Source organism: Abramis brama, assembly GCF_963993115.1.
Source record: "Abramis brama genome assembly, chromosome: 6".
NCBI classification, from domain to species: domain Eukaryota; kingdom Metazoa; phylum Chordata; class Actinopteri; order Cypriniformes; family Leuciscidae; genus Abramis; species Abramis brama.
Genome location: NC_139968.1, coordinates 41,829,565 through 41,845,230, shown reverse-complemented (window position 1 = coordinate 41,845,230; position 15,666 = coordinate 41,829,565). Strand labels below are relative to the sequence as shown.

The window sequence follows — 15,666 nt, the reverse complement described above, 5'->3', positions numbered from 1 at the left end:
AATATAGTTACACATGCAGAAAACAGCGCGCGAGTCGCCTCGCGATCGAATGGTTTAAAGTCATATTGAAACGCTCATAAAGGAATCGATAAGAGGAATCGAAATTTTAACAAGTATCCGATTCCTGACCTCAAGTATTCGATTTTCGATTTCCAACCAAACATGAGTGTGAAAGTGACGCAGGCGTACCGGAGTAGGACGTGGCCGCTGTGGAGTTGAAGGAAGAGCTGTGTGTGTAAGTGGATATGGGGGCTGGACTTTGCTGGACGCTGGTGGACGTGGGGTAGATGGTGTAGCTGGAGGACACTGAGCTCGCGGCGGGGGGGGGTTTCAGAGCCGAGACCTGTCTTTGGACCGGCTGACTGTACACTGTGCTCACGGGACTGTAGCCACTCTTCAGCCCTGAAAAAAAGCCAAAGATGTTATCATCAGATACATCTAAACAATGAAAACCAAACCAAAAACGACAGTAGTCAACGTCTGAAATGGATCAAAAAAAGAACAGAACAAAAGACAAGAACGGGTATTGTTCAAAATGTATGTTGACCTTTTGATGAAAGGTTTTGATCCACTTCAAATGTTGACTGCTGTATATATTGTTTTGAATACTGTTTTGATTGCTCTGAAATAGCTTAGTTGGTTTTTAACGATATGCATCAGTTCAACCAATCAGTGAAGTAATAAAAAAAATTAAAAAAACGAAAATTTTGCAATCTGTAAGTCAAAACAGATCCTGCAATTTATCTTCAACTTTACTTCATACAGAAAAACAGAGCGTTTTTGCGAATAGAAATGTTGCAGATCAGACTCGATCCTGAATCACACGCAATGAGTGTCAAAACTCAACATGTCCGTGTTTACAAAACAAGCAAAAGCTAAAGCTCCATAATAACCTTTCTTTAAAAACACATAACTGTAACCTTAATGAATCTGTGTAGGCACTTGGCTATGATTATGTCTAAACATACAGAGAGAGCTGAGATTCACCTGTCTGGAAGTAGGCCTCGGTTGCGGTTCGCTGCGCAGGTGTGATGCTCGTCTGAAAATACTGCTTGTTCTCGAAGCTGCTGACCGACGGCGGACGCCCGTAAGTATAATTCTCCTGTAAGAATATCAATTCATACGTGAATGGATAAGAAAAACTACTAACGTAAACAACTGGGGAATATCATTAAAGGGATAGTTCACCCCAAAATGAATATTACCCCATGATTTACTCACCCTCAAGTCATCATAGATGTATATATGACATTCTTCTTTCAGACGAATACAATCAGTTATATTAAAAAATGTCCTGGCTCTTCCAAGCTTTATAAAAGCAGTGAATGGCTGTTTCTGTTTTGAAGTCCATAAAAGTGCATCTGTCCATCATAAAAGTGCATCTATCCATGATAAAAGTGCATCCATGATAAAAGTGCATCCATCCATCATAAAAGTACCTCTATCCATCATAAAAGTGAATCTATCCATCATAAGTGCATCTATCCATCATAAAAGTGCATATTTCCATCATAAATGCATATATCCATCATAAAAGTGCATCTATCCATCATAAAAGTGCATCTTTCCATCATAAAAGTGCCTCTATCCATGATAAAAGTGCATCTATCCATCATAAAAGTGCATCTGTCCATCATAAAAGTGCATCTATCCATCATAAAAGTGCATCTTTCCATCATAAAAGTGCCTCTATCCATGATAAAAGTGCATCTATCCATCATAAAAGTGCATCTTTCCATCATAAATGTGCATCTTTCCATCATAAAAGTGCCTCTATCTATGATAAAAGTGCATCTATCCATCATAAAAGTGCATCTATCCATCATAAAAGTGCATCTATGCATCATAAGTGCATCTATCTATGATAAAAGGGCATTTATCATCATAAAAGTGCTCCACAGGCTTCGGGGGGTTAATAAAGGCCTTCTGAAGCAAAGCGATGCGTTTGTGTAGGAAAAATATCCATATTTTACGTTACAAAGTAAAATTCTAGCTTCCGGCCAAACGGCCATACACAGTCTACTTACACCTACAGCGCAACTTACGCAACTTGTGATGTCAGAAGTAGCCTAGCGTGTCATGGTGTAAATATCAGCAGTGCGTCGCACATTACTCGCATAAGTTGCGCTTCAGACTAAAGTGGAATCCGTATGTTTGTTTGGCCGGAAGCTAGTTATTTTACTTTATAAAGTTTTAAATATGAATATTTTTCTAACACAAATGCATCGCTTTGCTTCGGAAGGCCTTTATTAACCCCCGGAGCCTGTGGAGCACTATTATGATGATAGATGCCCTTTTATGAACTTGAAAACAGAAACAGCCATTCACTGCCATTATAAAGCTTGGAAGAGCCAGGACATTTTTTAATATAACTCTGATTGTATTCGTCTGAAAGAAGAAAGTCATATACACCTAGGATGACTTGAGGGTGAGTAAATCATGGGCTTATTTTCATTTTTGGGTGAACTATCCCTTTAACATAAGAAGAGTCAAGAAAACACTGACCGGTTCAGTCAACACCTGGTATGTTTGAGGGGTGGTCGTGGGCTGCGGGGTCGTTTCGGGCGGCCGGTAGCCGTAGTTGGGGGTGGGATGGGGCTGGTAGGTGGGGTAGGGGGCGGTCACTGCGGGACGGGCCGGTTGGGCAGTGGGCGCAGGGTACGAGGCCGTCACCGCGTGGGCCACTCCAGGGGCGGGCTGGATGCTATAGCTGCCCGTGGTTGGATGGGAATATGCTGGAGGCGGCTGAGCGCTGGAGGGAAATTTTGGGGTTCAGAATCAATGTAGTCACTACTGTCAGTTCATCATGATTTCCCCCCGGAAAAAAAGCTTTCAAAAAAAGTTTTCAGCATTGATAATAAAAAGAACCATATTTAATAATACTGATTATCAATAATAATTGAGCAGCAAATCAGAATATTAAATGATTTATGACATTTGATCATGTGACACTGAAGTCTGGAGTAATAATGTTCAAAAATTAGCTTTGACATGACAGGAATAAATTACAATTAAAGTTAGGGCTAGCAATAGCAAGCTAGCTTTGAAAGAATTTAATCCCAAACAAAGACACAAAAATAGTTTTGTTTTTTTTAATTGCAGAGCCATAGTTGCACTAAATGCTGCTAAGTTTTACATTTCCATCATGTGCAATATGACAAAATAAGCAGAATGTTTGTCCTGACTGTCTTGTGAGCGTGGATTATGCATTTTATTTCTCTTATCCATCTTAGTCTTCATTCATTTTATTTATTATGATGGAAAGTTTATTCTTTTATTGATGTTTCTTGTTTCATTATATCCATTGTGGAATTATTTATTTATTTTTGCATTTGAGTGGCAATGCACCGGTAATGAAGTGTAGCTTTATTAATTTTGTTGCATACAAGTACAAAGGTATTCAATTCTATTAAATCCAACCCTCCCTTCAGAGCGTCTCCGAAGCCACGCCTCCTACAAAAACATATGAACGTGTACAGCAGAGTCTGCAAAGCGTCCCGAGACTGCGTTAAATTACCTCATGTCTCAAAGCACATAATAACATTATAATAATAATGAACGCAATCAATTTAGATAACTCGGACTTGTACCTGGTGACTGCTGCAGATTCATTTCGCCGTTGATAGTGTTGACATAGAAACTAGGGATGCACCGATATGAAAATTTTGGCCTTTCTTTATATTTGAAAGCCAATAACTAATATTGGCCAATAAGTACATATTTTTATATAATTTCTGAGAGCCTAGTTACAAAAACAAAAGTCTCACTATCAAAAGCCATGTCCCAAGCACACAATTATAACATTTTCATTATAATTTGTATGTAGCCTATATTATACTCGTGCTGTGCATATTGCACTGAACTGTTTTTTCCTTTTTTGAAGTGATTCCAATCACATTTCAAGCGATTTAAAACCATCACGGCAAACAACGCGCATCTGAAGTTTCTCAGCTGAAGGAATTATTTCCATTATTTATCGGCTTCAATATATCAGCCAAATTTTCTTATTGGGCCGATAACGATAACTAAAAATTGACATATACTGTATCGTCCAATATTGATATGGTGGCCGATATATAGTGCATCCCTAATAGAAATGCACAAATCCGAGCGCTCGGTGACTGACTGTCTACAATATTTGGATTGAATGTAATGACTGGACAAATATTTTTTGTTCCTGAGACTTCCGCAGAAGATATATGCATTTTCTAATATTTAGACCAGTTCTATTATTGATTGCTATCAAGATGTGAGGAATTTCAACCAATATAACAAAAAGGGTTTATGAAAAAGAATTGCCTACCCAACCTTTCATAGAAATAGAAAATATATTTTAAATTGTAATATTTCATAGCAATACTGTTACTGTATTTTTAATCAAATAAATGCAGCCTTGATCAGCATAAGAGACTTCTTCTAAGTATAAAAAAAATCTGAATTATTCCAAACTTTTGTAGTGCATGACACCTTACAAATGTTCAAAATACCACGGTAATACCGTTGTTGGAAAAAGAGTATTTAGTTTACAAGGGTACTTTTAATCATTTTAAACATAATACTTTGATATAAGAGTAGCTATATGCACAATATGAACCATTTACAGTGCTTATAAAGTAAAATGTTAAAATGACAATTATATGTTTACCATGGTATTTACATGTTATTCTGGAAGGTAGTAGCTTTCAATAAGCATGACAGCACCATCGTACTTATACTAGCACTCGCATATATCCCGCAAATCCACTTTCACGATATTAAAAAATCATGCAAGCATCAATAAATACACAAACAACAGCAGCTCATGGAGATTTGCGCCCTGGCCGTCCTCAACACATATGTTTTGTGGCTCTGTGACTGCTGTAAATAAGCGATGTGATCATGCACATGTGTTTATCTTGTACCTGTACTGCGGGCCGGCGGCGGCAGCAGCTGCATGTGTGAATCCATAATAATTACTGGCCGCCATCATAGAAACTTCAGCAGCAGCAGCAGAGCGGCGGCGGCTCCGGCGGTCACGTGATCGGTCACGTGTCTTTGACGTCAACTGTCACCTTCGCGCCACTGCCCCCCGCGGCGCCTAAAAATAAACCGTCACGACGAATTTCTATTATAGAATTATAGCTAGTAGTTAATCAATCAGTGGTGCACTGTGGTGTTCTGAAATGGTGAGTTCAGGATTTTAAGCATTTTTATATTTATATAAATTAAGAATGCAGTAATAAATTTCAGATTTTGTGTATGTTTTTGTGAATTCAAATGCTCGATGAACAATCATGATGGTCTCAGGCATGGATGCCTTTAATTTGACTAAAAAACACCTCAATCACATCATCATTTCCAGTTTAATTTGGACGTGACAGAAAGCCAAGTGGGTGAGTTTCATTTAAAGACGTACTTTTTAAAAGTTTCCACAAGTTTGATTCATTTAGACCGCCAAAGACAGTCTTAAAGGGATATACACCCAGAAATAAAAAAATCTGTCATCATTTACTCACCCTCAAGTTGTTTTAAACCTACATAATGTTCTTTCTTCCGTTCAACATAAAGGAAGATATTTTGAAGAATGGGAATAGCATAATCGGAAAGGAAATGACTAACTACGGCACCTCTAAAGGGACATGGTGATGGGGAAAAAAGCATAAATATACTTCAATTCTTCTGCATTCTCTCAATTATATTTTTTCGCAATTATATATTTGGGTAATTATATTGTATCTAATTTGTAGTGGATCTAATTCCACACATTTTACAAAATTAGATTTATATTTTTGTATTATTCTTGCAAAACATACAGAGATACAATATTAGATATTTGTCAATAATACCACAGTAAGCCTAACTATGTCCCTTTAGGGGCTCCGTAGAATGCGTTTTTTGTTTTCCGTGCCTTTCCGAAATAAGAATTAGGCTTTGGGCACATCAGTAAAAAAGTTGCTCTACCCCATTGACTTCCATAGTATAGAAAAAAATAATATGGAAGTCAGTGGGGGCCAGAAATGGTTTAGTTACCAGCATTCTTCAAAATACTTGAGGGTGAGTAAATGATGACAGAATTAAATTTGGGTGAATTTAATTTTTTGGGTGAACTATCACTTTAATGCTCAGGAACATGTAAGGCTTTATTTATTGTGTAACGTGACTGTCTGCTTAGAAAAAAATTATATTCTAACAATATTAATTGACTGAAATAAGTCCCCATACTTTAGCCTATAATATGTAATTTATTAATAAAATGCACAACATGCAAGATTAATATCTATATATATATATATATATATATATATATATAATAAAAAAAGACTAACACCAGACAAATTTATGTAAATAACTAAATTTACAAAATTTTATTTAAAAAAAATGACAAGATTTTACATAAGAAATTTTTAATATTATGTAAAAATAAATTAAATGTAAATAATAAAAAGGATTGCAATACATATAATAATATAACATTTTACAAGATAAACAACTACATCTGCACATATGGATTAGAGATATTATGTATTTTTTTTAATGTTTTAAGTAAATAAGCTAATTGTCTCGCTCATCCAAAATAAGCAGATATATATGTCTTGTACATTAGCGCCACCTGTGGGTTCAGAGGGTTGTATCAAACTGGTTTCAAAGGCTCTGTTGTTCCAGTGTTTCGAGGATGTGGAAGTGCCCAAATAACAGATGCTCTATTCATCCTGAGATTCAGCATTCAGGACGAGAAGGAATATTACAGATATTCCTAAAGCATCCTTACTGGTCATTTCTGGATTTAAACCGCAGCTTCTAGAAACCACATGGGCTGAATTCAGTGTGAAAGTGTGTGTTTGTGAGCTGGAGAGTGTGTAGTTTTTTCCTCACAGTGAACAGAGGACTCTTGTGTTTCTCCTGGACCAACACCTGCATCAACACCTGCGCTCTGCTCTGTCTGGATGAAGGGCGAAGATAAGCAGTTCGCCGGGAATAACCTGATCCGTCTGTGAGTAGATTAATAAAGAATCGTTATTATTTTAGTCTAAGACTGCATTTTGCCAGATTTGACCAATTAATATGCTTTGAATGGGATGCATTTATTGCACGAATTTCTGAAAAATAGTGTTTTAGTGCGTTCAAGCCACTACCGTAAAGTTTCAAGTTACAATTTATAATTTACTTTCTACTATTACAGTTTTTATGATTTTTTTTTATTTTTTATTTGAAGTAATTTTTTTGCTTTTGTCATTTTTAGCTGTTGTTGCTTTAAAAAAAAAAACAATCTACAAAAAATATGTCTAGAAAGTTTTTATTGATTTTTATGGTAACTCTTTACAATAAGGTGTCATATTAAATCTTTGTTAATAATAGTTAATCAAAATACAGTCATTAATTGTTAGTTCACAGTGCATTAACTAACATTAACGAAAACAACTTTTGATTTTAATAATGTGTAACTAAATGTTGAAATTAACATTAACTAAGATTAATAAATGCTGTATACGTGCAGTTCATTATTAGTTCTTGTTAAATAAAGTTGTTAAGTAATGTTAACTAATGAAACCTAATTATAAAGTGTCCCCCTTTTTTTCCAGTCATTTTATTTTCAGATATGCTATTGAGAAAAGTTGCATTTACAACTAGTTAAAATAAAATAAAAAGTTAACGTTTATTTTATTGGAAGTAACAGATTTTTTTAGAAAAAAAAAGTTTTTTTTTATAAAATCTTTGTTGTAGTTAACTATAATTACCCAGTTGTTTGTTTTGTTTTCTGTAACTAAATTTAGAATATAAATTCTTCAGACAAATGTTCAGACAAAAAAAAAAAAACCCTCCTAATTCAAAGGGACAATTCAAAGGTGAACAAAAGGGAATTATCTCCACATCAAAGTGAAGACCTGTTCATCCAGGGATTAAAACAGGGATTAAAATGATTTTTCCCATTAATCCGTAGCACACTAAAATTCCTCTGGTGTGGATTGATGGAGCCAGTGTCACATGACACCCATATGATCGGCATGCAACCTGAAAATATTTTCCTATGAAAAATAATCATGTTTAGATAAAAACGCATCAAGATAATTTGTGCCTGAACTCTTGAGGGAAGGATTTGACTGCGTTTTTCAGGTCCTGGATTCTTCAGCATGGGCAGCGTTGACTTCGGCCCGCTGATGGACATGATCGAGGCGAGAGACGAGTGGCTGGATGATGATTTCCCCGGGTATGTGTGCATCTTTTCTTTTTATGAAAATTCATAGTTCGGGGTGTAACGATGCCCTCATGTTGACGATTCGATACATATCTCGATACTAAACTCACGATTAGATACATATCTCGATACTGAACTCAGGATTCGATACATATCTCGATACTGAACTCACGATTCGATACATATCTCGATACTGAACGAACTCACGATTCGATACATATCTCGATACTGAACTCACGATTCGATACATAACTCACGATTCGATACATATCTCGATACTGAACTCACGATTCGATACATATCTCGATACTGAACTCACGATACGATGCATATCTCGATACTGAACTCACGATTCGATACATATCTCGATACTGAACTCACGATTCGATACATATCTCGATACTGAACTCACGATTCGATACATATCTCGATACTGAACTCACGATTCGATACATATCTCGATACTGAACGAACTCACGATTCGATACATATCTCGATACTGAACTCACGATTCGATACATATCTCGATACTGAACTCACGATACGATGCATGTCTCGATACTGAACTCACGATACGATGCATGTCTCGATACTGAACTCACGATTCGATGCATGTCTCGATACTGAACTCACGATACGATGCATATCTCGATACTGAACTCACGATTCGATGCATATCTCGATACTGAACTCACGATACGATGCATGTCTCGATACTGAACTCACGATACGATGCATGTCTCGATACTGAACTCACGATTCGATGCATGTCTCGATACTGAACTCACGATACGATGCATGTCTCGATACTGAACTCACGATACGATGCATGTCTCGATACTGAACTCACGATTCGATGCATATCTCGATACTGAACTCACGATACGATGCATATCTCGATACTGAACTCACGATTCGATGCATATCTCGATACTGAACTCACGATTCGATACATGTCTCGATACTGAACTCACGATTCGATGCATGTCTCGATACTGAACTCACGATTCGATACATGTCTCGATACTGAACTCACGATTTGATACGTCTCGATACTGAACTCACAATACAATATTATTGTGATACTCCAAGACACATGATAAAAGGTTAACAAAAAATGTACTGTTGATTAAAATGCAAAATTTTATATTCTATTGTGAGTGTAAATGATTAGGCTTGGACTTGGCGCTGGAAACCCAATGAACAGGAACATAAAGACACCAGAATAACAATATTCATGATTCTGAAGCTGAAAATACGGAATTATTTTAGACGAATATGCTTGCACTCTTTCACTGGCTAGATATATTTAAAATAATGTTTGCCACTTTTTACTGGTAACATAAAACAATATGGCATTATCAGGATGAACAAATATTCCCCATTGCATTATTATACATTATATTCAACATTATATATAGTAGTTTAATGTAATACTGACACTAAAACTTTTTCTCTTATTTTGGTTGAACTATACACGTCAGAATCCATGATACATATTGTTGCATTTTTGTATTGCGATATTGTGACATGATATTGTTACACTTACACCCCTACATAAAGTACATTTATAGCCTTTGTGGGATGCATGAAATTTGAAGCTGCTGAAGATGCATTTAATTGTTTTTATTAGTAAACTGGCTTGAGAAAGTCTAAAAGCTTGAAGTAATAATTTAGATAGAAAGAAAAAGAGCTTGAAGTTCGAAGGCTATCCCAGATAGATACAGGCTTTAAAAAAAGGAAAAGAGCGTGGTTTCGTCAGCGAATCCTGAGCGCAGACGGGAGCAGGTGCAGCTCTCTCCTTAAATGGGAACGAGCCGCGTCATGTGACTCAGCGAGATGCCAACAACACAAGACAGCATCACCAGGAAAATGGAGACAGGAGCAGCTCCAGCATGATGCTTTTGAAATATTAAACAGCGTTAAGACCATGAGATTTCACGCTAGCGTGGAGTAAGAACTCGCAGAATCAGAAAAGCCTCTTCGTCTTGAGCAGCAGGTAAACTAGAGCAGCTTTCATTGTGCAGTTTTGATTTTTTAAATCATACATTTGATCAAATACACATTGATTGAAACAGTTGTGGATGGTGCATTATGGTTTTATCTCAAACAGCCTCTGTAAGAGATAGAAATCTGATGACGCTCCACAGGGAAGCTGTTGTTGTTATAAATAACATGGTGCCAAATTTAGTCTGTGATTCATACATTTATTTACATATGTTAGTATTGTGCATTTCTACGGTATGTTTTGCTTTGTTGACGTGGTCGCGCTGATAACAGTCTTTATTTGTCATCGTCGTCTGAAATGGGGGAAACAATGACAACTGCGAGTTGAATAGTCTTTTAGCACAGGAGCAGCATCTGTGAACCCCAGCGGATCTCACAACCCCCTCTGTTTATCAGCTGCGTGTGCACCGACCCCGAGGGCCCATGCTGATCATTAGCATATCACAATCTGCTACCGTCTTAAAGAAACAGTTCACCTATTAAAAAAAAAAAAAACGAATAAAAAAATAACAAAAAAATACATTATTTTTGTAATTTACTCACCCTCATGTTTTTTTAAATGTAGTGCTTTCTTTCCTACAAAAGTTTCAATTAAAAATCAGCTGGCGTTTTAACTGAATTTAAATATTGACGAGTACCGTCTTAAAGAAACAGTTCACCTTTTTTGTCATTTACTCACCCTCATGTTTTTCCATTTTAAGTGAATTGAAATATTGTCCTTTTCTAGGCCACTTCCTGCGGAGGGTGACATGGACTCTTCCTGCACCCTGAGCGAGGGGAGAACTTGTAAGTGATTTTGTTTCATACGGAAACGTTTAGTTTAAAGTGATAATTTGCATAATGCTCCTCTGTCATATTGATTGGCTCAGCTCCCCCAAACTCTCTCCTCATTGGTGGAGCCGGAGGGGGCGGAGCTCACCGGAAGCGGCGCACACTGGTGGCGCCGGATATGAACGTGTCTTTGGACCAGAGCGAAGGGTCCTTGCTCTCTGACGACTTCCTGGATACGCCCGATGATCTGGATATTAATGTGGATGATATCGAGACGCCCGATGATACGGACTCGCTCGAGTTTATAACCAACGGCAATGACCTGGAGTGGGAGGGTAAGGATACGCTGTTCTTCATGGCTCCAGGATAGATAGATAGATAGATTGACTGACAGACAGATAGATAGATAGCAGACTGAGATAGACAGATGGATAGATAGACAGACAGAGATAGATAGATGGATGGATGGATGGATGGATATACAGATAGATAGACAGATAGATAGATAGATAGATAGAGATAGATAAACAGATAGACAGATAGATAGATAAACAGATAGATAGATAGATAGATAGGTAAATAGACAGACAGACAGATATATAGACAGAGATAGATAGACAGATAGATAGAGATAGCAGACTGAGATAGACAGATGGATAGATAGATAGATATACAGATATATAGACAGAGATAGATGGATGGATGGATGGATGGATGGATATACAGACAGACAGATAGATAGATAGATACTGTAGATAGATAGATAGATAGATAGATAGATAGCAGACTGAGATAGACAGATGGATAGATAGATAGATAGATAGATAGATATACAGATATATAGACAGATAGATGGATGGATATACAGATAGATAGATAGATAGATAGATAAACAGATAGATAGATAGATAGATAGATATACTGAGATACTGATGTTCTCTCGTTGGTCAGATGACACCCCCGTGGCCTCAGTCAAAGCTCCTCCTGCTGACAGTGACGCTGATGGAGAAGGTTTGGACGGGACGGGGGTCAACGGGCGTCTGTGGAGGACCGTCATCATCGGAGAACAGGAACATCGCATCGATATGCAGGTCATACGACCCTATCTGCGCGTCATATCGCACGGAGGTACGTCACGTTACCCGCATCATGGTTTATGCCGTTTATATAGCCGTCGCTGTGTCTTGAGCGAATCAATCAATCAAACTAACTTTAGCTGGACAGTAACTTTATTCTAGAGCTGCTGTAAAGCCAAACAATATGTTACTTTAATTTCCTATTATCACTGTAAAGCTGCTTTGAAACAATCTATACAGTTAAAAGTGCTATATTAATGAAGGAGACTTGAGTTGAGTTGAATGCTTCTCTCTCTCTTCTTCAGGATACTATGGCGAGGGCTTGAACGCCATCATTGTGTTCACAGCATGTTATCTTCCCGACAGCAGCTGCCAGGATTACCATTACCTGATGGAAAACCTCTTTCTGTAAGACACAGCTAACCCAGACTCTACAATCCTGTTGTGTGTTTGTCTTGATTTGGCTTTGCTGTCCTCACCAGTGTTGGAGAAAGTTACTTAAAAGAAATGCATTACAATATTATAAACCCCAAAAAAGTAACTAATTGCAATACTTAGTTACTTTTTATGATACGTTACATTACCTTTGCATTACTTTTTCTCACCTGGGCTGGGCTTGCATGTTTATTTTTTAATAACAACAAAAAAAGTTCTATTTTTGGCAAATGTTAAGGCCCTTTCACACCATAAGGGAAATGAATAAGCCTCAGGCTGAGGGAAATGCATATTTACAGCTGTACAGTAGAGGGCGCCGCTCAAACAAACCTCTCTGATGTGCTGCTGTTCTGGATTAAAGGAAGTTCAACACTCATTTATAAATCTAATCTAAAGTCATTTTTTCTTATTAGTATGGTTGAATTAGATCATTGAATGTCAGCAGCAAATCTTGATTAATAAAGAGAGATTAAATACATAAAGTATATTTGTGTAATTTAATATAGTTGATTATAAATTATAATTTTATATTTTCTTATATTTCTTTATATTTTCGTGCAAGTGAGATGAGTAAATGCATGTTCACATTTAATCTAGAACTAAAATAACAATCATGTTTATACAGCGCGTGCACACACACACACACAACACCTCCTCACTTTATTTCTCTCAACATGAGGACAGGAGAGCTGTCAGTCAATAAATGTGGAAAAGTAACTTGCTACTTTACTAGTTACTTGTAAACGTAATCTGATTAGGTAACTCAGGTGACTTGTAATGAGTGTCCTGAACACTGGTCTTCAGGTATGTGGTGAGCAGTCTGGAGATGCTGGTCGCGGAGGATTACCTGATCATCTACATGAACGGAGGAACACCGCGGAGTAAGATGCCTGGGATCAGCTGGCTGAAGAAGTGCTATCAGATGATCGACAGAAGGTACGGAAACAGTGATCGCTTTAGTGCAAATAGAGCGATAGATTCAAATAGATTCATGTTAATTTCATCAAAATCTATAAATCTATCTATCTATCTATAAATCTATCTATCTATCAGACTGAGGAAAAACCTAAAGTCTCTGATCATCACTCATCCTTCCTGGTTTATCCGGACAGTCCTTGCAATTTCCAAACCCTTCATCAGGTAAACATGGTTAACAACGCATGAACATAAAGTTCACTAAAGGTTCAGACACGCTCATAAATGATATCTTATGCTCCACAGTGTGAAGTTCATGAACAAGATCCGTTACGTGCACAGCCTGGAAGAGCTGGAAAAGATTGTTCCTATGGATCATATTCAGATCCCAGAGTGCATCTTACAGTAAGGAGATTTCAAACAAATACATACCCTCTTCTAACCAAACCCATAACCTGATACCAAATTTACGAGGTCAATTTGTCAATTTTTGCAGATTTGAAGAGGAAAGAATCAATGCTAGAAAAGAGAGGTAATCACCAAAGTCCTCAAAATTGGTTTATTTGGCTCTTGTTAGTTAAACCGGAAGAGGAGACTCCCATTTGCTGCGTCCCAATTCACCTTCTTATACCACACCCTAAAATTATGTACTGTTTTTGTGAAGAAAAAGTACATATTTTGAGTGTGTAGCAGAAGAATGTCACTATTTAAACTCAACTGTCAATCATATTATCACAGTTAAAATCTTCCACATTCAATTTTATTTAATTTCCTACCGTATCAGAGAGAAATGCAGAATCACGTTGATCTGCAGTCGCGGGTCTTTCATACGGACACTCCCCTCATATTAATGCATAATGATGCATTTAAAAGTTAATAATGACCAAACGTATCTTTACAAAGGTTCACAATAATGTTTCAGATGTGGATAACATTGAATAAATATATTTTCATCAAGTTAGATACTGATTATTAATCACTCAAACACCTTTATCTAAACTTTATCTACTTAACCGACACAAATTCGCCATGTTTGTAGTTTTATTTGTAACACTTTGTACTCATGTTTGTAGTTCTAATCGAAACCTCGTCCAGCGTGCAATGGGTTGTGGGTAATATTAGCCGGATCTCAGATTTCAACTGGAAAAAGTAGACCATCCGGGTATCTTTGCAATACTCATTTCTAATTTCGAATAGTATGCGAATTGGGACGCAGCAATTGTGACTGGATAATAGAATAAGTTACCCAGAATGCACTTTTCTTTGTAGAATGGAGCAGGAACAGAAAGAACAACAGCATCAAGAACAGCAACAGAAGCCAGCCAATCCAGAGAGGTGAGCAAACACGCATAACACGTCATTATTCCGTGATTGGATCATATAACGGCACATTAAAATACTTTCTGTCTCCAGGACAACAACGACTGAAGAGCCTGGACTCTGAGCGGGACAAGCGGGAATGTTCTTGTTGCTGATCTTGGACCATTTGTCATATTCCCAAATTATTCATATACATATTAGACGACGCAAAACTAGTTTCAGATCAGCAACAAAGCAGAAACTTGAATTGTAAGTACGCAGGTGAGAAGGCAAGCTGATCTCGCTTTCGTCTGCAAAGGCACAATAAAATAAAAAAAGCATCTCGAAATCCACCAACAAATGGAACGACGCACAGAGAAACGTTGCTGTTTTCGGTATCAGGATGTACCATCATGCATTGTAGCCTCTTTGCAGTTAATGCTTTTTTAAATAGGCCGTTCCCTGCTTTCTGAGAATGTCATGTGACCTGCCTTTAATTGACGGATGTGTCCGCTCAGGATTTGATTGGTGGTGCATGTGCTTCTCTGTGTGTATGCGCTCAAATCGAATGTAACTTTATTCCATTTCGCCAGTTCTGTTTGCCTGGAATCCTTTCTTGGATGTTTTTTGAACGTTTTAACCCCTTGTTTAATGAGCAGCTTTTGTAAATGATAAGTGCCAGTCATCTCTGAAAACATTTTGACATTAATGTATTCAGCAGTATTTTATGTTGCCTTATGTTTGCTATGAAAAATTAAACATTCTGCTACGTGTACGCGAACAATATTGTCTTTTCTTTTGTCTATCTTTATATCTGAATCACTGATCATGTGTTCTGAAAGCTAATGTATAAATGTAAAATTTTGATTTTACAGGGTAAAAACATTTCTTGCTTAAATTTAAAACAAAGGTGGGATATTACCTCTCAACTTATCCTATCAAACAAATCAACTTCCTGACTTCTACAAATAATTGCGTAGAAGTATTGCA

General features: G+C 37.1%; 2 protein-coding genes across 3 annotated transcripts in view; one reads left to right on the top strand and one right to left on the bottom strand.

Moving 5' to 3' along the window:
* The window catches only part of zfr2 (zinc finger RNA binding protein 2), a 29,610-nt gene extending 24,590 nt beyond the window's left edge, over window positions 1–5,020 (bottom strand). Inside the window, exons 1-4 of the mRNA XM_084117322.1 lie at window positions 4,902–5,020; window positions 2,506–2,752; window positions 988–1,102; window positions 190–402 (exon numbers count right to left, since the gene is read on the bottom strand). Coding sequence (XP_083973448.1) covers window positions 190–402; window positions 988–1,102; window positions 2,506–2,752; window positions 4,902–4,969 — 643 coding nt within the window. The 5' untranslated portion in view covers window positions 4,970–5,020. The remainder of the gene's footprint in view (window positions 1–189; window positions 403–987; window positions 1,103–2,505; window positions 2,753–4,901) is intronic.
* A 1,618-nt stretch (window positions 5,021–6,638) lies between these two features.
* atcaya (ATCAY kinesin light chain interacting caytaxin a) lies at window positions 6,639–15,462 on the top strand. Of its 2 annotated transcripts, XM_084117350.1 has the most exons (12): window positions 6,639–6,970; window positions 8,092–8,185; window positions 10,908–10,966; window positions 11,050–11,286; window positions 11,903–12,079; window positions 12,333–12,435; window positions 13,267–13,398; window positions 13,516–13,602; window positions 13,684–13,782; window positions 13,874–13,909; window positions 14,647–14,712; window positions 14,791–15,462. In XM_084117350.1, the coding sequence occupies exons 2-12, from the start codon at window positions 8,109–8,111 to the stop codon at window positions 14,819–14,821; spliced, it is 1,104 nt and encodes a 367-aa protein (XP_083973476.1). In that variant the 5' UTR covers window positions 6,639–6,970; window positions 8,092–8,108; the 3' UTR covers window positions 14,822–15,462. The 2 variants fall into 2 exon arrangements, with proteins under 2 accessions (XP_083973476.1, XP_083973477.1); XM_084117351.1 differs by lacking the exons at window positions 6,639–6,970; window positions 8,092–8,185 and adding an exon at window positions 9,992–10,172.
* Window positions 15,463–15,666: the final 204 nt, after the last annotated feature.

Coding starts and splice junctions, on each gene's coding strand:
- atcaya (XM_084117350.1), top strand. CDS start 8,109: ATGGGCAGCGTTGACTTCGGCCCGCTGATGGACATGATCGAGGCGAGA. Junction 12,436..13,266: donor CTGATGGAAAACCTCTTTCT/GTAAGACACAGC, acceptor ACTGGTCTTCAG/GTATGTGGTGAGCAGTCTGG. Junction 13,910..14,646: donor ATCAATGCTAGAAAAGAGAG/GTAATCACCAAA, acceptor TTTTCTTTGTAG/AATGGAGCAGGAACAGAAAG.